Consider the following 25,630-nt stretch of genomic DNA (forward strand, 5'->3'; position numbering starts at 1 on the left):
AAAGTGCAATAAAATTGTCACATAAGGGGTGTGGCCGGGGGATCTGAGGGGGTGTTTATTTAGGGTGTTATAAGTTGGCTGACTTAACCATCGATTTTATGTAAAAACTATTTAAAGTATTGACATGTATGGAACCTTATCGGATTTGCAATATGCAAATGCTCACAAGATTCACAATCGCCATAAGCCCACTGACCGGAGCCTAAGTCCAAACGTTTGGTAACCGCACCACAGACACTTGCATGGGTCAAGTCGACTAGCTTAGAATACGAAATAATATAATTGGACTGTTTATCATGTCACGGGACATGATATAGCAACTTTTATGATTCCACGACAATATTTCCAGATACTAGCACAGTCAAATATTATAAAAACAGACAAATAACTTTTGATGGTTTACATTTTTTCAGGGTACAGATCGACGTTACCCAGCAGCGGTCATGGACAGCTGTTAAAGTAATTAAGCCAGTACATCCAGGTGCATGTGCACGAACTGCACCAGCATTGGCGTTCATTTTATTACTGATCTTTGATAGTATTGGCTTCTTAAATGTTAACTTTGTTCAGTAAAACATATTATAACGAAAGTATTTTGCCTAATTATAAATCAACATCAATTTCCCGATATTTAAGGGGAGTTCACTGCGTTTGATATTGAATCTAGTTTTCTTTAACCGAAGATGGCAATTGCAAGTTTCATGAATTAAAATAATTATTGAATGCGGAAGTGGTGTGACGACGAATAATAATTAATTATTATTACATTTAACGCCTTTTTGTCATCTTCCAGATTTGTTAAATATGGTAAAAGCATTGAAGTTTTATTAGTTTTGAATATCCAATGTTTCAGCGTTACTTATATCCATGAACAATTAAAAAGAAAGGACATTGAAATTTGACAGTTTCACTCGCTGCGTTTGTCATCCACTTTTTGTTAACTTAATGATATTCAAACTTCAGTGTCACTACTGTCATAAGTATTGGAAATGGCGAGAGCATAAATGTGTAGAAATATTTGATCCATGTTTACCAGATGATCAATAACCTGCGAGTATTTAGGGTCCACCTAAATGGCCGTCAACAAGTTTTTTGACTATGGCAGACTAGTCCAAATAATTGTATGTTGACAGATTTTTTTTAGATTTTTGATATGGCAAATCCTTCACGTACATATTGTTAAGTATCAAAAGTGGGTAGTTTTACCGATCAGGATTCCGGGTTAAAGCATATAGCGTCTTTAAAATATCATAAAAACAAGATATATTACCAGATAATGTTATTTTATATCAGTTTCATACATAAAAATGTCATATCCTAAGAATAATTATGAGTTTGTAGTGTTTTTCCTGCGGTCAAAACATAGTGATACATACATGAAGGGCACCTGCAAGGCTTCAGGGTACAATTTTTTAAACAATCGGAACATTTCGGCCATGGCCGAGTTGTTACGATTGTATTTACGAGGTCTATCTCGAAGCTTGTCAGAGGTGGCCGAGTTATTATGATTGGTCAGAGTTGTTCCGCTTGGCATAATTGTTGTCTTTGACTTTCGTTTTATTGGAAAGGTAAATAATGTGTTTTAATCAACTTTTAATGCATTAAATGCTTGTTTTGTGCAAAATAACTTTTCACTTACATGGTAAAATATGAATATAAACCTTTATGATCAATTTAAACCATAAAATACTTAATACAATTTCAATATTTTTCAAAACACCCCCAGTTTTTGCACAAACCCGTTTAGACGTTAGGGATTGGAAGAATCCCGTATAACACGTCTATAATTTTAGACTAGGTTTCCGCCAGGCCTTTATGACGTGCCTTCCGCTGGCAAGGCTAATAACCGACACATGTTAATTATGCCGACATGCTTAAATCCGCACAGCGACAATCCTTATCAAAACAATCTTCAGTTTTGACAATACACAGTTTTGCTGCGATTGCAACGGTTGACTGACAGCCAGAAGGCGTGTCAGGGCTATTACGGCATTTGTATCAGCCATTCAGGATCGACGACAGCATGAAGGCGTTTCGTTGAAGATCGACGGTGCAATAAACCAAACTCCTCCTATTCTTAATCAAAATGGCAATGTGTAAAAAACACCACTGTCATAATTGCGTCCATCATTCCTATAATCACCTATAAACGCAAAGTAAACAATAGGGTTTAGTTGATTTCGGTAACATAAATTATGTGTCGTTTTTAATATTTTGTTTATTGATCCCGAGTCCGTTTGTTAATTGTTCTTTTGTTTACCAATCATTTAATTGTTATTGAGAACCGTGTCGAACCGTAAATGACTGGGTATTAAGACGCACTTTTTTCCCTCAGTTTTCGATGTAAAAAAATGCCTGCATCTAATAACCAGTAACAAGCTTTTGAACTTTTTTTCTGAGGTTGATTTCAGGCCCACAGAGTTTGTTTAGATTTATGTAGAAAGGGATGTTTCTCGCGTCATATCGATCAAGTATATTCGGGTTAAAACGGCAGTTGAAGATCGGGATACGGTATATTGTAAGACGTTTATAATTTAGAATTATTCAATGTTATTTTGAATATGACAATAATTAAACATGAATATAAAAAAGCAAAGTTGGGCACTGCCAAAATAATTTTGGCAGTTGTATGATAAGTTGTCAGTTGTATGATAAGGTGTGAAAAACTCGCACTGCCTAATTAGACCTGTTTAACATACCAATACTACAAACTATTGCGATAATGGTCTTGTTTTTTCGCACTTTGCCACATTCTTTATTCTTTTCTGTAGGTGTTGACGATTTGAGAACAAACCCGTACAATATAAGGTTTTTTACAAAACTTAACTTTTCATTCACGACAAGTTATCGTTTACGATATACTATTAGAAAGAAATCTTACAAATTGTCATTAATGGTACTTTTCAGTGCCATTTAGAAACAAATTGTCACACTCAGTACTTATCAGTGCCTATCCTAACATGAAACGAATAAAAATGAAACATATTTTGCATTATCATTGTATGGTTTTAAAGATAACCGTCGCCAATTTCATGATTTTTTTTTTCATCACTTACAACAAACATATTGGCAGAAATTTTGACATATTATTTATGCGTCCTTTAACCCAAAACATAGATTACAAGTTTTTTCCTCTGATTTTTCACAGATTTTTTTGCCTGCGTCTAATACCCCCTATCGTCTTATACCCAGTCATTTACCATATGTAATTGAGCCGCGTTCCCGTCTTTAGTTTTGTGCAAAGTTATATTTTGTGTTGCTTATTATTAAACTTTGATTATTTAATCGTTCTTTTAATTTATTTAGAAAAAAGATAAATAAATCTGAAACTCATTACATTCCCTTTTAGTTATTATTTAGCCGACCCGGCTTTTAAATTATTAGCTGTCGCAGCTTTAAATACACCCACGAGCAGTCGCTTTGCTCTGGGCTCTTGTGTTCCAGCATGCAGTCAAAGGGTTTAACACATTTTGCTGTGACGTCAACGGTGTCAATATAAATGATACCCGCACTGTAAAGAAACATGAGTCGATCAATATGGTTTACAATCAATACAGTCAATATTGTATTGTTGGAATGCTTGAGAAATACCAATAATAAATGAAGAGAAACAATTAAACCTTTTCGCAAATATTTTTAATGTAATCGGACTTGAGTTTGTAAAATAATCATAGGACCATAACTGTAAACTTGTTTAAAATGCAGGAAATTGCACCATTTTGATTATGAAAATAAAAAAAGACGTCGGGAGGGTACACCCCTCCCAAACCCTTCCCTCCCGACATGCCTGATTTTGCCATTATATTAGCTATTTTGGCCTGATTTTGTACTTATCCCAAAGTCAACTTATTTTCCAATTTACAAGGCAAAGGCAGTAAAAATAATTCCAAAAAAAATCACTGGTTTCTTCTTTTGTTATTACCATATTGTCTGAAACAAAAAAATTAGTTCAGAATTTTTTTCTAAATAAATTAAAAAAGACGAAATGCTATCTCATACTATATAACCTGAATGAATTCTAGTAATGTCTGTATTTGTTATTGCTGTAATATTGAATTGCTTTGCATGGTAGTGAAATTGTATCCAGGTACCCACCTTAACTTTGCCTGTCTGCATTTATGCACCAATCAATGAATTGTAACCACGCTCCCCAGGTCCGGGGAATAGCGGCGACGTTGACTTTCAGTCCAGCCAAGCCCGGGTAAAATCTTCGCCTTGCGGGGACAAACTGGTGGTAAAATCCCTGCTGAATGCCCCAGGGACCCTAGGTAAGGCCCATTCCCCGCCATTTTTGACGCGAAGACAAAACCACCCCATTCAATGCAGGGCCATCTGGAAGATAAAGACACAGCCCATTTTCCCAGGTATCCCCCAGTATACTCCCGGACCGGGAGGTGGGGCTGTGGTTACAATTGACTGGTGCATACATTACACACATGGATAGCAAGGCTCATGATTGATTTATTTAAGCTTGATTGTGCATGCTGATAGATTTCAACAGGAACCAGTTTTATGTCCATCAGAAAGTAACCACAAGATCCTCTGAAAGGTGGACAGGTCACACCTATACCCATTTTTTGGCTAAAAATCCCACAAAAATATGAAGAGTGTTGGTGTTTATTCTGCAGTGCTTCTGCTAGCTGTCATCATTACTTTCTGCTTATTCATTAACATATATTTCTTTTTTCTGACACACAGATGCACTTTATGCTGCTGTTCAGCCGGCAGGGGAAACTGCGGCTACAGAAATGGTACGTAGCACACCAGGATAAGATGAAGAAGAAGATCGCGAGGGAACTTGTTACTCTTGTGCTTGGGAGGAAACCAAAAATGTGCAGCTTCCTGGAGTGGAAGGATCAGAAAGTTGTCTATAAAAGGTATGGTAGCGTTTTAGTCAAAGAGTAATGGAAGGGTGCTTGCACACTGCCCTTTTTGGGAATCAGTCTTCTGCTCTCATGGAGACCAGCATGGGCACCCTTCTGCCTTCATGGAATTAAATTTGTCAAACATGTCTTTTGTTTTGATGAAAACTAATGATATTATTATATTACATGTTCATGCAAACTTAAAGTACTTAGCAGTTGCAACCTAAAATTACTTCAAATTCTTCATAGTCTGACACAATGTTCCCTTGTCAACCTTAAGCACCTTGTCCCTTTCCTGGTATGGTGTCATGAAATTAGGTTTTAGACTTCACACACATGATCTATCAGATGAAGATTTTGCGTACAGGCCATGCATCACTAAGGATCTTTAAAAAGCTTGCCTTGAAGGGTCACCATGATGAGATGTCTTGTATATGTTTAAAGACTATTTGGTTGGAAATTTCTATTTAACATAAAGGGAAAAACACATTAGTTTTGGTGAATTTAACGAATAATGACTGTATATAAAACTAGAAAAAATCTGCAACATACAATGATTAACTCCTTGCTTATTTCAGATATGCCAGTCTATATTTCTGCTGTGCAATAGATCCAGAAGACAATGAACTGCTTACGCTCGAGGTTATACACAGATACGTAGAACTTCTAGACAAATACTTTGGCAGTGTAAGTCCTGTTTGTTGTTACATTGAAGTGTACGAATAGATATGGGGTGAAATACTGGTCACCCCAAATTTTTATATACATATATAGACAAAGTCCTTTGCCATGTGACTTTCAAGTAACAATGTCATTGTTTAGGTTACATGTGCACAAGTTTGTATGTACCATTTAGATTTTATAAAGAAACAAATTGAATCCGATTTTTATATACTTGATTTTTTGTCCTTGGTATTATCAAGTGGTTAACATATTTCTGTAAATGGACAAATGATGCGGTTTCAGTACTGCCAGTTCAAGATTTTTCAAAATTTGATGGCCTAGATATGAGGCCATGTTGCTTTTTTTTTAAGTAATAGTTTTTTTCTCACACCTACCAATAGCAGCTCAGGGGTTATTGGGGGTGGAGGTAAAGGGAGAGGGAGGGGATTGGTGTAAAATTAATATACAGTTGAAACCTGTTGGACCGATATCCTAGGGACCGACCAAAATACTCAAAGCCTGTAGAATATTGAGTCAAGTGGGAATGCTAACAAAGGGTAAAATACGCCAATGGGTTTCGACTGTAAAGAAGTATAATTTCTCATGTTGCAGGTATGTGAGCTAGATATAATCTTCAACTTTGAGAAGGCCTATTTCATGTTGGATGAGCTGTTGCTAGGAGGCGAGGTGCAGGAGACTAGCAAGAAGAATGTACTCAAGGCAATTGCGGCTCAGGATCTACTACAAGAGGTAATGTGGGGATGGCAGATGTGGTGCTGTTTGATTGGCATGTCAAATTTTGGGGGCTGCTGGGCATATATCTAAGAAAGGAAAATGTTGGGATGGCCATTGTGGAGATACCTAAATGTAACAACTGTCTGCTCAAGGGGGTAGCAGCTCAAGATCTACTTCAAGGGGTATTGTTGGGGGTGGCAGATTGTTATGCCATGCCTGGATGGGCAAATCTAGTTTTGGGTGCTGGTCATGTGCAGATTGTCTAAGTAAGGCAACCTGAGATCTTATACTTAAACATTTTAGCTGTCTGATAAGGCTAAATCCCTTGATTTTGAAAAAAAATACCATCAAATTTTTTTTGGAATTGAGTTGTAATTGATATTTTTCCATTTCGTTGAAAAATGTTTCTTGAGCCAAAAGTCCAGCACTCCTTTTATGCTTGGAATGTTAATTTTGCATTAAAACTTCGTCAGGAGGTAATGGGGTGTGTGTGTGTTTACAAATTGTGTAATTAAAATATATTCCGTATATATTTTTTATGATGTAAATCCAATATGTGCTATTTAGAGTAATGATTAGTATGCAGATGTGTCACTTTGCTTTATGCATCAAGATTTTATATAAAATTGGAATGAAAATGCATAACTTTTTTTCTGCCTTGAATGTGTTATTTTGCTGATCGAAGTCTCTATACCCTTAATATATATGTTGTGTTTTATTAATCTAGAGGTGAACAAATTCATTATTGGTTGAAAAAATGGTGATAAGTATTGGTATTACAGTAATTAACATTATTTATATTTTGAGGTCTTATTTCATTAAAATCCCTGCTTTTTAGTGACTGGGCCCCACCACTCCGGCATAAGAAGAGCACATTTTGAATGTCCCTCTTTTGTTTTTGTATGCAAACATCTAATGAAAATGCATAATTGATTGACCTGAATTTCTTAACACCCACACAATTAAACACTGTCTTTGACTCGGACAACACTGTTATGTTTGAAAAAAAGACTCACTCATGTAAATATCATCATTAAAAGTGAAATCCCCTGTAATTTAACCCTTTTTAATTACCTTTTTGCAAGATTTCACGCACAAACACTATTGCATAAGGTATACACATATCGTAATACACAAATTTTATAGAGAAAAAAAAGGCTATTAAAATTCATCTGGCACATTACTACAATGATCACATTTGAGGTTGTAGCATGATATGCAGTAATAGTATGCAACTCAGATCCAGCCAGCATTTGAGAGCTTGTCAAGGGGAAATACTTGGGCCTCTTTCTTGCTTATCAATCATTTTGTGACACATGCCTTTTAAATGTTATTTGTGGTACAAAACAGGCCAGGTCTTCTGGACAGATGCAGGCTTGCTTGATTCCAATATGTATCATTAATTTTATGAAGTCCAAAAGCTTAAAATCAATACACGCCCAAAAAGCGAGCGTTCTATGCGTTATATCCTTGCTAATACAATGTATCTCTTATTCTTTTGATAAATGCATGTGTTACAATTAACACATTGATTGCTTTCAAGTTTCAATTTCATACACTGCAATGCTGTTTATATTTCATTATCACACGGCATTGCTTGTTTGAATTTATTACAGCCATTTCGTTTTTTCTTAAATAACACTAGCATAATATAATTTAGCATTGATCTCATTTTATCCTACTGATTAAGTGTAAAACATTTTACCGAAAAGTGAATAAAGTCTTCATCTTGACGGTGAATGTGTCATGATATCCAAAGAATCTAAACTTTTGTTGCCAATTAATACAACATTGTATGAAACTTGTTACGGACAAATTAACAAACTTGCCAAAATTCACTTTAGAACTTTACTGAGTTGTGTAAGATCCTATGTTAAAAGGCTTAGGGCCTGAAAAATATTGTACATGTCTTGTCTTGGATTGAGTATAAGTATTGGATCATTTTAATATTAGTATTGGCATATCACTCCATACTGTTATTATTAATTTAATAGCGGAAGACATCTTCACCATCTTAATCCTTCAGAGCATCCTTATCCTTTATGTCAACTTCTCTCGTTTCAACTCCGTGACATGTCTGACATGATTATACTTAATATTTGAGCATTCTGTATCTTAAAGGGGCTGGACACCAGATAATACAATTGCAAGAAAAGAAAGAAAACTGTCAAAAACTTAGATAATGTTGACACTGTTGTGTACAAGGCAATGAATCCTACTGATATATCACATTGTTTCTGACAAATGCATCTTTCACAGTTTTTCGGCATTAATCCAATTAAAAATTTACATGGGTTGTCTACCGAAGTAAATCCCAGTAAGTTTAGAAATAGCGTCAAATATTTATCTGCACTCATAAACAGATATGATTTAAACTGGGAAACTATTATGTGTTTTTTAAAACAGGGAAACACAGATGAGACAGCAGCATGATTGTTTCCTTCATTAGTTGAACCATGTAAAGTGAAGTAATATCAGCTTCCTACTAGCTTGCATGGATAATTTTAGGCTTGTTTTAAGGGAAATACTGTATTCGCCGATTTTTGGATTACCTGGTGATTAGCCCCTTTAAGTCTTGGCTAGTTTTGGCATGTGTGCATGAATGCATGCATTTTATTATTGGCCCTTTTCAAACCAGTAAACTACAGGTATTTAAAATTGGAAAAAATGGTACTCTAAGGCAGTTACCTTTTTTCAGGATAACTATTTAATAGGTTTTTTTACTAATATATGTCGGATTTATCATACATGTGTATGTAAATGCATAACACTATGACAGAATAATGATGGGTGTTTTATTTACTGAAATGGAAAAAGAATAATTTAAAAGAAAATCCAATTAATTCATATCAAATTTGTTCAAGGAAATGTGGATTAAAATGATAGCATATGAGATGCACTTAGTGCCTAAAATTCAATCTATATCTTGGGATGTATATCTCATCATAGTGGCGGAATGTGTACCAGACTTGTGAAGAACAGTTTTTAAAACAGAAACTATAGAGAAAACTTTATCAAATTATCATGTGACTGACACAAAAAAAGTTTTTTATCTAATCACTTTTTACTTCAATGTATGGTCAATTTCCGAGCAACATACCATTAATGTGAAGTTTTTAAGTAAATCACGCTTTTGCCTAATTTCATTGAGATTTGTGTTGAAGTTAAGGACATGTGTCTGTTTTGCAAATAAACATTTCTTGCTGCAAGCAATCTATAAAATCATGTTACACTTTAAAACAATATGGAAATTAAATGTTTTTACAAGGCTAATGGACAGTGTTGTGAAACAGTTTCCATTTAAGTGGTTTTACAAAATTGAAAAGTGTTCTAACCACACAATGGCGAAAAAGTCATGTAAATTGATATTGTATAAGTGTTTCCTTATTCGATTGAGAATAATGAATTATCATTATTGTTTGTTTCTATTTACTAAACAAACGTCCCTGTTCTTCAGGAAATATTCAATCATGATGATTAATATGGAAGAAATATCAGTTTTCATTGAGCATGAATGAAAAAGTTTTTCACTTAAATGGACTCGCTCATGTTTTTGGACCCAATTTTTTTTTCATGGTAATGCATCTGAAAACGCTTATATTTTAATGACTTTACTCTTTTATACTCAAAATCCAGAAATAAATTAAAGTTAAGTATAAAAAAACAAACCTGGTTTTAGTGGGAAGCAAACCCATGCTAGTACAGAACAGAAGAAAGTTAAAAATTGACAATAAAACCGCTCACCCACAAGGACTCTTGCATAAGCTTAGTGATTATTTAAGCCTTTTATTGAAAAGCGTTACTAATGATTTTCAAAATCATGGACTTTTGGGCATATAACAACATTTGATGAAGGTTTCCAGCTGTTCGTTTCTTAGTTTAACACTCCTAATGATATGCCACACCTTATTTCGTTATCGACGAAAAAGTGCATTTTACAAAACATGAGCGAGTCCCATAAAAGTTGATATATCATCAAATCTCTCTTATATTTTTTTGTATTTAAAGGAAGAGGCACTAGACAGCGCTCTCTCTGAATATGGGCTTACCTAGCAACGGTTGTCATAGAAACGCATCTTAGGGGCTGACTGGATTTGAGTTGCATTTAGTGGGTACACATTTTGTTACTTTCTGTCTTCTCTGTCTGTGTGACCTACTTGTAACCTCTGCTGGTATTGACATATTAATGGGTGTGGTTGTCTCGAGTATAGCTTTATTTGTTGTTGTAATCATTTATTTAAAGGATAATTGTTTGTTTCGGTGTAAGATTGCTATATATTACATTGAGTAACACCAAAATATATATTTCACTCATGGCATAGCCACCACAAGTGAAATATTTACTGTTGATGTTGACAAGGTGAAATAAATTGCCATCCTACACTATGACAAACAGTTTTACTGTTTATTATATGCATAAAGCGTGCCAAATTGTATGCGGGTGTAACATCTTTTTGGAAATGACATCATTGAACTAAGACTAAAATTTCCAAATATCAAATAGATATTTTCACTGTTTGAAACAGTGGAATACATGTATTATTTATATCTCTTATAAACCGCTGGAAAGCATATAATAAATATCATTATACAAGTTATTTACACATAATACACTAAGTCTTGTTGTAAATAAAATGCACCTATGTACATTTACTAATAATTCACTTGTGGTTGTCTGTGAAAAATCCCCTTATATGGATTTTCACAAATGTATGATATTTGCTTCATTATTTAAGTGCCCAATATACAGGCACACCACTTGTAATGGGTATATACAGCTTAAATGTATTTCATTTAGCATGCGTAATAGTTGTTTGGGACGTTTCTCACTCATGGACTACGTAATACTCTGTACTATGACTGTTTGAACTACCATATCATAGAACTAGATAACATTATCTGTTTGTGCTATTTCCTGATTGATTTTTAAGATGTTTTACTGTTGTCGGAAGATCGGTATTTCTGTCTGTTTGTCGGAAGATCAGTAGATCAAAGCTTTTCTGAGTGATAACTAGACAATGCCTGGACCCTTGGTCCTCAAAATTGACTTGGAGGTTGGGCATGACCAGTTGATGAACACTATTTGTCTTTTTAGGTCATCAGATCAAAGGTCACAGTGACCTTGAATGTGAAAAGCTTGTCTGAGTAAGAACTTGACATTGCATGGACTTATGTTCCGCATACATGACATATAGGTTGGGTGTTACCAGCAAAATTGACCGCCATTTATTTTGAAGTCATCAGGTCAAATCTGCTGGCATTACCGTCCATGCATATTTTATTTAATTGTCCAAATATTCCTTACGACTTGGCACTCGCTGGGGCATAATGCTTGTTAAATTATTGAATAAAAAGAAGGACTTACTAGACTGTCGCCGTGGTGGAACGAAGATCTGTCATTTAAAGCAGGTGCAAGTAAGGGGCACAGCTGGGGGTGCGTTTCATCTCCCAAGAATGAAAATGTTTAATAGTGGTTTTGGGGTCCTCTCCCAAGAACATTGTCACTAATTTTACTAAAGAATGGTGCTTTCCAGTGTATTTTATAAAAACAGAATTATCCGTTGCTCTCATTTAAGATAGTGTGGAAAAAAGTGTTAGCATCAAAACAGCCCCATTGTTACAAAACTTATATTTTAATAAGTGACTAAGTTTGAAGGTTTTGTTTTCAGTATGATATGTTTGACCGTCAGATATATGACGGGTTGTAATGCTGACCAGGTGACAAATACAAACACAAACAGAACTGATTAACTTATGTTGCACGTTGTTAACAATTTAAAACTGCATATCCTCATTCCCAGAGTCTTACTTCAGATTTTCCAGAACTTATTGATAGTTTTACCAGAACTTATTGATGTTTGAATTTCAGAACTTATTGTTGTATGAAATTTCTGTTTCTAATTTGCATGATAGTATTTATGCTCACCTCATATTTACATGTATCAAACAGATGATCCAAGCCATATAATCCAGTGGGCTGTTTCAATAATGGAATTAAGTCAGCTTCAATCATTTTAAAACATCACAAAACTGTATAAATGTCACTCTTTTTTGAATGGCAATTTTAGATAAAGCTCACTTGACACAAATATGTAGTAAAATAATGAAATAATGGCAGTAAGATAATTTCAATTTTAGACTTAAATTGACTTAATCGATATTTATTGAAATGGCCTCCATGCATGGTGTAAATGCTCGACTTGAATACAGATACAATTAGCATGGCTTAGATAAATCCTACATGTAGAAGCATTAACTTTGTGTTAAGATATGATGAGGCTTATATGTTTGCTTTTGTTTTTTCATGAGCTCGGAATTCTAAGGGAATGTCGTTAGAATTGTTTCTTTTCTTACAAAAGTTGGCTCATTTCAATAATGCATTAGACCCTTGCTTATTTGTTCTCTAATGCTTACCATACACACTTTAGAAGCATAATCATATTAGCACATGTTAGTTATTCAAGTTTAAGATATTGAACACGAGTTATTGGAATGTTATTGTCAAGTTATTGGAATGTTATTGTGAATGTTATCGTCGAGTTATTGGAATGTTATTGTCGTTAGGAAAATGATAAGAAATAAAACGATAGAGTCAAGGAGCGAACGCCATAGCACGTCTGTATATCTAGTCAAACAAAGGGCATACCACTTGGCACTAAATATTAATGGCAGATTTAAAAGGGACTAGACACCAGATGATACACTGCCAAAGAAATTGTCAAAAATTTACATACAATTTTATGGTTGTGTACAACGCATTGAATCTAAATTACTGATGTATCATATCGCTTACGACACATGTACCTTGTTTGCGTATTTTTCGATTCGAAAATTTACTGGGTAATTTACCACGTAAATTCAATTAAGTTTTAAATTAGCTTTGGCATATGTATCTGTACTCATCACGTGACTATGACATGCTAAATATACACTAATTTTACTGGGAAATCCATTGTGCGCTTTTTTAAATGGTTAAACTCAGTTGAGACAGTGACAATATGTTATGTTAATCATGTAAAATGATGTATAATCGGCCTCATTCTAGCTCGTATTGACAATTGTAGTCTTGTTTCGAGGAAATACTGCATTTGCTGATTTTGGAACCATATGGTGTCTAGCTCCTTTCAAACCCTTGTTTGCATGTGCGTAATTTCTCCGGCAACATGAACTACTATTATGTAGCGTTCCACTAATGTGCAGAACAATACCAGGTAAGTTAACTAGTAAGTATCTCTAGTGATTTTTAAAGTTGAAGTTTATGCACAACTCCGACGCAGATGACTCCGAGGTTTTGACAATTTGTTTGTGTTTTTCTTAACTAATCAGAAGAGCCAAAAGAGTAAAAAAATATATGCTTAATCGGGAAACAAAGGGGATAACTCTTCGGAAAACTTTTGTCAATTTTATGTACGAAAGGGAATCGAAACAAAATGCCCATTTTTCATATAGTGTCATAAAGTTGTCCTGTGAAATGGATATTTAGTCTACAGACTATCTAAAATCATGGTTGTATACTTATAGAAAGATATAAAATACTACTGTTCAGATTTTGTTTTTTCACCATTTGTTAGATATTCGGGGTCATACACATGCTGTTTTTGCTAATAATTTCAGTAATAATAGTAGCAATACAAATTTGATGTGTTTCTGATTGGGACGCACTGAATAGCTATTTTCACTGCCTGCTCAGTTTAGCTTTTCAATTTTGAAAAAAAAGCTTACAAATCTGGTTACTCATGGTATTATATTGTCTGTAAATATTATATTGTCCAAATATCCTTATTCACAGGAAACTTATATAATATATTGTTTTACGATTTGGCAATACAGTGGACGAAAGTTTTTCGCTCGGGAAACACAAAGGAGATTAACCTTGTTTCCCATTTAGGCAATTTCCGTGGCATATGACGATATTCCTTATGTGTCAAACTCTTTAAGAAAAATAATTGGGTTTGATTTAAGACTTGTTTTGTCAATGGAAGTAAATGTATTCCCATCAAAGCCTTGATTGATAGCATTGAATCTTGTTCTTTTGGAGGAGATTTGATCTATTATTCAATGTTCTACCTGTAACTGAAAATTGAGACATATAGTTCTGTTCAAGTTAGGTTGCTGCTAATGATTCTAAAAGTAGCGGTGATGCTGTGGAACCCTGGTTGGTACCCATATAACAGTTTCTGTAATAATTCAATATTTAAATTGTCAAATAAATGTATTATCAGGAAAAAAACAATACCATTAGTTGGCTTTGTATTAGTAAGAAAGTTTTCAGCTTTAGCTCAATATTAGGTCAAAACAGAAAACAGAATCAAAATAAAGGCAGATAACAAATGAAATATTTAAACATTGTTTTCTCAAATTTTGTGACCCTGCATGCTTTTTATTATCAAAGTTAATATTGTCTGTCTTAATTTTATATTAAGCCAATTATGCTCTGTACAATTTATGTTGATTAGAATTCAAGAGAGCAATTTCACATTCAATAATAAACGCATGTTTCCCTTTGGCAATGCGAACTATTTAGGAAATACCTAACAAACAACCCTACCCCCATAGTTATCTTCTAAAATTGAAGTTGCATGAGTTGCAGCGTTTAATTAGAAAATACGTTTTGGGGGAAAACGATTCGTCTAGAAAGTCCAAGATAAAGGCAAGCCAATTCCTAATGCTTCTATTAAAATGGATATTAATTGTAGGATTATTGGGAATTTCTTTATTTATTACACTAAAACAGAAATTACAACTTTCTGATCTAATATGATTATTTGATATATTGTATGAACCTTGAATAATGTTTGCAAAACAAATTGGTTGTCATTTTTGAATGTCTGGCATGTTTAACCACTCACTATCTGTATAGCACCCAGCAGATTGCCCTGGAAAAAATATCCAGTATCCATTTAGGAGAGAAAGTTATAGTCTGTATACATTTCAAAGCGTTATTTTAGGAAATTTCGCATGATTCCATTGTGTTATTTTGGAGGGAAAGTAATACTGTATACATTTCAAATAGTCAGAGGAATATATATATACTGTATCCAAATTGTGATTTAATTTAGGAGGGATACATATTGTGATGAAACATATGATGAAATTAAGTAGGGTATACTGTATCCATATCGAAGTGAATTTTAGGAGGGAAAATTAAACTGTTTCCATAGCGGAAGAAAAATAATGCTATCAACCTATAATTTAGAAGCCAAATGTATTACTTACATATTAAATATGTGATAGTTAGAATAATTTAGCAGCTTTTTTTCATATAAAAATGTAATTAAGGAGCCATGTATCTAAAAGTTATGTATATAATAGGTCCTTATTAGATGTAATTAAGGAGATAATTAAAAAAAGTAATTTAGGAGCCAGATGTAATAGTTAGGATTCTACTAACCTGGTGCTGTGGTTGACGCGGGTGTCTGGTGTGTATTGCAGGAAGAGACTCCCCAGGGATTCTTCGAGGACCACGGGCTCGGTTGACACGCATGACTGAAGCTACATTTCCCACCCACTTACTAACACACGCTGCCTGCCTGTCTGGCCTGTGCTGTATATGAAGAATTATGATTGTGTATATTTAATTTATGAATTTACATTAAGTGTGTTATGGCTGTATATATTGATTTGTTAATTTACTTTAATCAGGAGTAAACCTTCAAAAACAATGCCACTTATTCTTTTAATGACTCGTTAATGCTTAAACTAAATACTATCCTTTAGTAATATAAACATTAAGTTTGACTGTTGATAGCGCAAGCATATTTATGACCATTCTTGGTTTGTTTTGTACATTCCAACTGAGCAGGCTATATTGATATGGAAGAGTATATCTTACATACAGTTGTTGTGATCATGTAGTCATGTTGACTTGTTTTTGTCAATGTATCTAGTTAATAAGTGAACAAGGTGACATACTTACTTCGACATGTCATCTTATTCTATATTAAACAGGTCAAAATGAACACTATCACATCATCTGTATTATTCATACGATATTCTCTTCCATAATATATATAATATTTGTATAATTATTGTTTTCCATATAGTCATTGCAATGCATGCACGTAATAAAGCATTGGGTGGAAATCATGTTTTGTTTCTTTTATACATTGTGTATTACACGGTAGAGGATTACTAATACAAACCTTTTGTACCACATGCATATTTAGAGTTACAGAATGAAACTATACTTGAGATTAAGAAGCTGACTGAGCTCAATCATACTATTCGTAAATTAATTAATACGATGAGGCCTACCAGTGAAACCAGCTGATCAATACACCACCTAGACCGCAGGGCCTATCTGATTTGCCAGTTGTTATCTGCCATAACCTCCAACAATCTGCACTTAACTGCCCCAATAGCTCAGTGGTAGAGTTTTCCCTTTGTGTGCAGAAGGTCACAGGTTCAGACCATGGCCGCGTCAGACTGAAAGATGTTAAAAAAATTGCACCAGAAGATTCCTTATCTAGCGTTCCGTGTCGCATTAAAATTGTAGTACTGGGAAAATGGTGTACTTAGTACTTACTGGTTTCAACCAGGAAAGTTGAATCCCGCGTATCGGTGCTTCACACCGTGCACGTTAAAGGATCATAAGGTCTGGGAGTTGAAGTTACTTCTGTCACATGTCAACAGTAGTGCAATACTATAGACGTATTCTAATAAACTGACTAAATCAACGGCATAAATTGCAAAATGTTTCTTCATTACTGAGAAAAAGTTCTGAAAAATAGTTTTAAGGAAAGAGGAAAAACTGATGTTCGTGTAATGTTGCTTTATTTATGCTATTTTGGTGTTTGTCTGATACCAAAGTGATTTTTAAGTAGAATAATTGCATCTTGTATCAATCGTTTAATGTAGTAATTCATTATGTGGGCATGTTTGTTAGTCTTAAAATAGGAAATAATATTACGGGTACATGGAATAAATTATTTGAGTGTTTGATAGTTGCGGTATTTTATATTTGATTTATATTTTGAAATACATTTCTTCGAATTTATATGCTTAAAGTGTTAAATATCATTTGCTTTTAAGTTAGCTCAGACATATATTTCGGGTTAAAGGACAACTCAGTTAACCATAATTAAAATTAAAATTGTTTGAAAATCAGACTGAATGTCACAAAGAGTAAACATAAATCAGAATGCTTCATCTATGCATATGACACAAATCAATGTATAGAAAACGTATTTTTGATTGTGTCTAGGCTCATATATAATCTATATGTTGCTTGCTGGAAAAGTTTTGCACTTCATAATATTAAAACATTGAAACATTAAAGCAATTCAAATATACATAATATAAAAAATCTTTCAAATCGCATAAAAAAACATTTAATATTAACTCACCTGAGCACGAAGTGCTCAAGGTGAGCTAATGTGATCGCCCTGTGTCCGTCGTAGTCGTCCGTTGTCGTCTGTCATCAACAATTTTACTGTTAACACTCTAAAGGTCACAATTTGGTCACAATCTTAATGAAACTTGGTCAGAATGTTACCCTCAATAAAATCTTGGACGAGTTCGATATTGGGTCATGTTAAAAACTAGGTCACCAGGTCAAATTAAAGGAAAAGCTTGTTAACACTATAGAGGTCACATTTATGACTGTATCTTTAGGAAACTTGGTCAGAATGTTAATATTAATAATCTCTAGGTTAAGGTCGAATCTGGGTCATGTGTGGTCAGAAACTAGGTCACCAGGTCAAATTGAAGGAAAAGTTTGTTTACATTCTAGAGGTCACATTTATGACTGTATCTTCATTAAAGTTGGTCAGAATGTTTATATTAATATTTTTAAGTCAAGTTTAAATCTGGGTCATGTGCGGTCAAAAACTAGGTCACCAGGTCAAATCATAGGAAAAGCTTGTTAGCACTCTAGACGTCACATTTATGACTGTATGTTTATAAAACTTGGTCAGAATGTTTATATTGATTAGCTCTTAGTCAGGTTTTAATCCGGGTCATGTGTGGTCAAAAACTAGGTCATTAGGTCAAATCATAGGAAAAGCTTGTTAGCACTCTAGAGGTCACATTTATGACTGTATGTTTATGAAACTTAGTCAGAATGAATATATATTGATTAGCTCTAGGCCAAGTTCGAATCTTGGTCATGTGCGGTCAAAAACTAGGTCACCAGGTTTAATTTAAGGAAAAGCTTGTTAATAATCTAGAGGTTACATTTAGAAATGTTTCTTCATGAAAGTTGGTCAGAATGTTTATATTAATAATCTCTAAGTCAAGTTTAAATCTGGGTCATGTGCGGTCAAAAACTAGGTCACCAGGTCAAATCATACGATAAGCTTGTTAGCTCTCTAGAGGTCACATTTATGACTGTATGTTCATGAAACTTAGTCAGAATGTTATTCTTGATGATCTTAAGGTAGAGTTTGAAACGGGGTAATCAGAGATCAAAACCAGACCAATAGGTCAGATCATAGGAAAACTTTGTAAACACTGTAGAGGTTACATTCTCTCTTTGATCACCATGAAACTATGTCAGAATGTTTGTGCTTATGAAGTCTATGTCAAGTTTGAAACTGGGTAACCTGAGTTCAAAACTAGGTCACGAAGTCAATTAATAGAAAATATTGTTAAAACACTGTCGAGGCCATATTTTCTTTATCGATATGACACCTGGTCAGAATGTACTTATTACAGCAAGGTAAGGTTTGCAACTGGGTCATCCGTGATATTAAAAAAATCATCCGTGATTTAAAAAAAATCCCTGGTCACTAAAAAGGATCTAAGTAATATAATTTTTAATTCCAGCAGGTATAAATATTTTGATTTCATACCTCATGATGATGGATTTGGATCAGGTGAGCCTCCAGGGCCATCTTGTTCATTTTTTTTTTCATTTTTTTTTCTATTGAATTTCGAAAAGCAGTTTAATAAGAGTTTTGTATCCCTAATTTTAAGCTTTTACCTAGAGACTGCCTATCTTGACTGTAGCAGATTTCCGATGTTATTATTAGCAATAAAATCATTGATTTTAATATGTTCAAATCAAATTATATTTGCATGAAAATAAAATATTGCAATTTTTCAAAATTAAAAAAAAATGATCGGTCAATTGTCCTTGGAGTTATTGCCCTTGATTTTTTGAAAAATGCACATTCACATCCATTTCTCAGTCACTAGCTGGCAGAATTTCATGAAACTTAAAATAAATATGAATTACTATACTGGGATGATGCCTGCTCATTTTTTGGATTGGTCAATTGTACTTGGAGTTATTGCCCTTGATTTTTTGAAAAACTCATTTACAGCCATTTCTCAGTAACTAGTTGGTAGAAATTCTTGAAACTTGAAATAAATATGAACCAACATACTGCGATGATGCCTGTTTATTTATATTTTGGATTGTGTAATTTCTATATGAATTATTTGCCCTTGATTTATTAAAAGATCCATGTTTGCAGTCTTTTCTATGCAACTAGCTGGTAGAATTTCATGACACTTGGAATAAATAAGAACCAACATACTGTGATGATGCCTGTCTATTTTTCTTTTGGATTAGTCAATTTTCCTTAGAGTTATTGCCCTTGATTTATTAAAAAATAATTGTTTGCAGCCGTTTCTCAGTTACCTAGAAGCTAGAATTTAATGAAACTTGAATGTTATATGAACCAACATCCTGCAATGAACTTCTTAGGTGAATTTCTACGGCTACATTTTTATCTCAACTACTGAGTACTATTTTGCAATGATTGATGTTTCCGAGTTAGCAGTTTCAGAAAAGACAGTTTTATTTAATCATCCCTCTGATTTATTTCGTTAAATTTTTTTATCATAAAGTAGTCCCGGTCGATATTTAATAATTTGGCTCGGAAAGGGATAAACCAATGTGCTTATCTTATTCTTTCTGAGATTTTTTTTAACCTTCAAGCACAAACAAGCCATCAAGCACAAACAAGTTATCGTTGGCGGGGGAATATATTTTCACTGAAAATGCTTGTATTTTTTATTATTACCATGTACCATGCTATTTAATCTGATTGTCAAGTAGAACTTCTGTATATTCTTACTGTCTGCTTTTGCGTACTTGTTTAAGTGCCCTTACTGATGGGTTACGTGACTTGGTAGGCGTCGCCTTATCGCTATCGACGTGTTGTTAATAACCGAGTCTTACATTTATACTGCGGTGGAATTATCTAGCAGCATGTTTAAACCCTTTGCACCTCACTTTGTGTTTTTATAAATTTGTTATTTTGTAAATTATGTATGACAGATTTAGAACTGCATTGATATGGAGTGCTTTAACAGTTATTGGCCATCCTTGTAATTCTGATTCTACAAGTTTACACGCGTAAATCCGCACGTATCATCTTAGAGTGATACTTCAATGTTTTGTGGTTTCTTCCCCTTTCGGTTTTGCATTAGTATACAATTGTTTATTTCCTTGTCGAGTGTACATTTCGGACTTCAGTGAATTTCATTGTTTTTCAAAACTTGTTCTCGGTTTGGAAATGCCTTAAATACATCACAAGCCTTTCCTTGTAACGAAGGAATAAAAATGTAAGAAATGCACTTAGTCTAACACATTAGGCTGTGTTATATGGTAATGCACAGTTTGGAAGTAATTAACCTTAAACCTGTCTTTCCCAGTATCTTGAAACAACGTGCTTACTAAAACACCACGAAAAAAGAAACAAACATCACAAACAAGCATTAGACAATACGCCACGAACGATAAACATTTATTCAACAGGCTGTCTATAAACATAACACTGTTGACTGGAAAATATGGGTATGATCATGACAATATGTAGAAATGTTTATGTCAAGCTCCCTGAAAACTTTTATTTTATTGAGGAGTTAAAATGACACGTATAAAGCTGTTGATGCATTTCAACCCTTCATTCAATAATACTTTTATGCATATTATAAAGTTGAAATACCTATGGAAACAAATATGTACATATATAAATCAACGTTTAAATTGTTTATTTGATCAATTCAAGATTAAAATAAACTTCAATTGCCGGCCAACTGGGGGCACAGGCTCTAATGCACCACTGGATTTAACATAAAGATGCAATTCAGTGGCAATTGTCAATGGGCTACTTTGAAACGGTTTGGTAGAAGGCTTGACTGCTAAGTGATGATACTGGCACAGATACGAACATGTCAGCTGCGAAGTTCATTCGTTCCCCGAAAACCTCCGGGATAGTGTATATAAGATATTTCTCGGAAACCATTTGCTGAACTATGCGACGTTTAATAAGCTTGATTTGAGGTCAGCGACTTTTAAATAAATGTCCTATATGTTCTATAAACAGTTGACCAATTTGTACGCGGGATAACAATAATTTCTAGTGCTTCACCTTCCACCATCATATATGGGGAGACAATTTCACATGTGTAGTTAACATTAAAAAGAACGTTAAATAAAAGTAAATATTCTTATTAGAAATATAAAGTTGGTTGGATGTAACCACTGTTTATTCTACAAAGTGACAAGATCCGGTGTAAGAGTACAAGTAATGCGGTGAAAATGTCAACAAGAAAGTAGATCATGTATATCCTGCATGTTCAGCCTGTTTTTAACTCACAAACAATGCAGCTTCAAAATTATAAAGATGGAAAGTAGCCAATGGTCGGAGACGGTATAACCATGCTTTGATTCATGGTCATCTGCTAATTAAAAGAAAAAGGCATATAACAGTGAGTAGGCACTTTCGAATTGGCCCTTGGCAGTCTTTCACTGAGTAGTGGCCCTTAAGTTTTTCCTAAAATACCTAATAGTACCACAACTTTTCTTCTCCGAGCAATCAATGGCTGAATTTATTGGACACAATTGTATGTGTAGCTTCAAATCGAAGACACAATGTGTACGTCAGCAAAGTTAAGTTAGATCACACAGGAGGGTTTTATCCTTGGAATAATTTAAAGTGATAATAACATGGTATTATTATACGCCCGAAGGATCGTATTATGTTATGGCCTCCATCGTCTGTCTGTCCGTTTGTCCGTCCGTTAGCAATTCCGTGTCCGGGCCATAACTTGGTAACTAATAAAGCGATTTTCAAATAACTTTATACAAATCATCACTACATTAAAAGGATGTGTCGCGCGCAATTTCCAGGTCCATACCTCAAAGACTATAATCACCATAAGGGTGCGTAGGCAAATCCGTGTCCGGGCCACAACTTCGTCACTAATAAAGTCATTTTCAAATAACTTTATACAAAGCATCATTACATTAAAATGATGTGTCCCGCGCAATTTCCAGATTCATACCTCAAACACTAGAATCACCATGGGGGGACGTTAGCAATTCCATGTCCAGGCCATAACTGGGTTACTACTAAAGCAATTTTCAAATAACTTTATACAAATCATCTCTACATTAAAAAGGATTTGTCAAGCATGCTATCCAGGTCCGTACCTCAAAGGCTAATTTCACTGGGGGCGTTAGCAATTCCGTGTCCGGGCCATAACATGGTAACTAATAAAGCGATTTTCAAATAACTTTATACAAATCATCACTACATTAAAAGGATGTGTCGCGCGCAATATCAAGGTCCATACCTCAAAGACTAGAATCACCATGGGGGTGCGTTAGCAAATCCGTGTCCGGGCCACAACTTGGTCACTAATAAAGTCATTTTTAAATAACTTTATACAAAGCATCATTACATTAAAAGGATGTGTCGCGCGCAATTTCGAGGTCCATACCTCAAACACTAGAATCACCATGGGGGACGTTAGCAATTCCATGTCCAGGCCATAACTGGGTTACTACTAAAGCAATTTTCAAATAACTTTATACAAATCATTTCTACATTAAAAGATTTGTCAAGCATGCTTTCCAGGTCCGTACCTCAAAGGCTAATTTCACTGGGGGCGTTAGCAATTCCGTTAGCAATTCCGTGTCCAGGCAACAACTTTGTGTTACTACTAATAAAGGAATTTTTAGAAAACGTGTCCTAGCCACAACTTTGTAACCAATAAAGCAATTTTTAGATAACTTTATACAAATTATTGCTACATTAAAAGGAATTGTTGTGAGCACTTTCCAAGTCCTGCTACTTTTGAACTTGTATTCTCAGATTTTCTAAGGAAGTTTCAGATATTCTATTTTTTTTATAAAAATATTTCATTTCATAAAATCTGATTCGATATTAGTACATCCTTCATTGCACTACTTACCAGTATTTATGTTGTTTTACAATTATTCTATGTTGTAAAAAAATACTGTTGAACAAAGGTTTTTATTAGCACTGCTAACTTAAGTATCATTGAAGTTTCATTATTGGAAGTTTAAGCCTTTGTTGTAAACACTTCATACCTAGTAAGCAGTATACTAGCATAACCTAAATGTTTATTAAAGACCGCAAGCCGAATCTTCTTCGGGCGTATAATGCTCCGTTTCGCGGTGCTCTTGTTTTGTGAGACGTTCAGTGTCTGAAATAAACATCAAGGTCAATGTTTCTAAAAAAAAAAAAACTGGACCCATTTTCACGAAAATACTCAATAATACAATGGCAACTCAAGTCATTTCTAAATCTTAAACTGAGCTTACTTTTCCACGTAAAAGCATGACATGGTTCAACATAATTAATGTTTAAACTCGTTTTGAGAAGGAATTCTCAATGCGAATATGTGTTGATTAAAAGAGTTGAGATTTAGATTTAGAGCTTACTTTTTTGAAATTCATTTTTTGTTGTGATATTCTGAAACGGTTAAAACTAATAGTTACTTACCCTGCCAAAGTCAATGCCCACAGCTTCAATAATACTAAATTTATTCCATTGGTCATACGCATCTGGCTTTGTTGTTTTAAACAAAATCGGCGCTTGCTTAGTATCTGTGTAAAGCTTTTAGTTAACACTACTTAAATTTGTTTTGCCCAGAACTTATGATGATCAATTATACGATACTAGTATCACGGTGCCTTTTATTCTGAACCTCACCCATTTGTTTTCAGGAGAGCGAGGAGCCAAAGGGTCTCCTGGAGGAGTTGGGATTTACTGTTGGTAGCTAGCCGAGCATCAGGAACGTATAACACCTTGGTGGTAAAAGAAGTACTGATTCCAGGAGGTGGATATTCTCAAGGAAAACAATTTTCATTACGAAATACTCATTCCATGGCGTGGATATTCTCAACAACAACGAAGTTAATACGGACATTTGTGACAAGTCCGGCGTGATTTGATGCTTGAAATGTTTGTTAATCAATTAAAATAATATAACATTTACATGTATAAATGTGTTCTTGACATTAAAGCAATGTGATTTGACACTTTTGTTCATAGTCTACATTATTTTATCGCGCAATAAGTGTTTTTGCGACTGTTATATATTTTATGTAAATGAGTGTGAATACGATACCGTTCAACAGAATGTCAAAACCATGATTTGTTTGTTCACGTATAATTTTATATGCATTTTATGCATTCTCAATAAAGGATTATTTTCATACAATATTCACTTGCTTGTCTCTTCTGCTTACCGTTTAACACGACGTTAACGTGAAACTTACTGGTGTTGAGTGGAGTAAACACATTAATTAAACATAATGTACCATGATTAAATATTTCGTCTTCGCAATTGATTTCCGTCACGCTCTTAATTACCTTCTTCTGAATTGATTGAACTCGTACTACCTCTACGGCTAAATGCTGTTTGCAAATGAACTTGGGATTTCAAGTTTTTAGAGCTTTGAATGATCGTCGCTTTACTCCGCCAAAATACACCAAATGATGAACTTGACATTTCAAGTGTTTAGAGCATCGAATGATCGTCGCTTTTACTCCGCCAAAATACACCAAATAATGAACTTGGCATTTCAAGTGTTTAGAGCGTTGAATGATCGTCGCCTTTATTCCGCCAAAATACACCAAATGATGAACTTGGCATTTCAAGTTTTTTGGCATTGAATGATCGTCGCTTTACTCTTCCAAGTGAATTCCGAATCAAGGGCAACATCTATCTTTAGACTGTCAATCGGCTTCACATGCTATTGTCTTCTATATCAACGTGGAACGTACTAACAAGTGGTGGGTTCATTCACCAGCAAAGGATACATGCACAATTTGCATTGGCTGTTTTTCAACCGGCCAATCAAATCGAAGCCTTCATGTGCCGAAAACTTGGCTCGGGCCTTCGAGAATCTAACCGGATTCCTGCACTATCACATTGTAGGATATCAGGAGAGCGCAGTCGTCGCCCTGAGCCCGCTTGCGCCGTGAGGATGACGGGGGAGGGGTAATGTCAGCGTCCTTCAAACCAATTATTTGTTCGTTGCATGCAACCTCATCAGAAGCTAGGTATCCCGCATGCGCTTCACCTGCAAAGACGAGTATAGCGATTAAGGAGTGGCAGATACCCCATCTGATGACATAAGCTAGTAAATTCGAAGACTA

At 34.6% G+C, this 25,630-nt stretch overlaps 1 protein-coding gene across 4 annotated transcripts; it reads left to right on the plus strand.

Annotated features, from left to right (window-relative positions):
* Positions 1-692: 692 nt before the first annotated feature.
* Positions 693-24,691, plus strand: LOC128220811 (AP-1 complex subunit sigma-2-like). 4 transcript variants are annotated; one of them, XR_008258855.1, is made up of 6 exons: positions 693-807; positions 4,699-4,877; positions 5,444-5,552; positions 6,141-6,278; positions 10,272-10,371; positions 24,193-24,691. XR_008258855.1 is itself a non-coding variant. In XM_052929376.1 (5 exons), exons 1-5 carry the CDS (start codon positions 805-807, stop codon positions 24,247-24,249), a joined length of 486 nt encoding a protein of 161 aa, XP_052785336.1. In that variant the 5' UTR covers positions 693-804; the 3' UTR covers positions 24,250-24,691. The 4 variants fall into 4 exon arrangements, 2 of the variants coding, with proteins under 2 accessions (XP_052785336.1, XP_052785337.1); XR_008258854.1 differs by lacking the exon at positions 24,193-24,691 and adding an exon at positions 15,696-16,349; XM_052929376.1 differs by lacking the exon at positions 10,272-10,371.
* Positions 24,692-25,630: the final 939 nt, after the last annotated feature.

This window comes from Mya arenaria, chromosome 15, assembly GCF_026914265.1.
Source record: "Mya arenaria isolate MELC-2E11 chromosome 15, ASM2691426v1".
Classification (NCBI taxonomy): Eukaryota; Metazoa; Mollusca; class Bivalvia; order Myida; family Myidae; genus Mya; species Mya arenaria.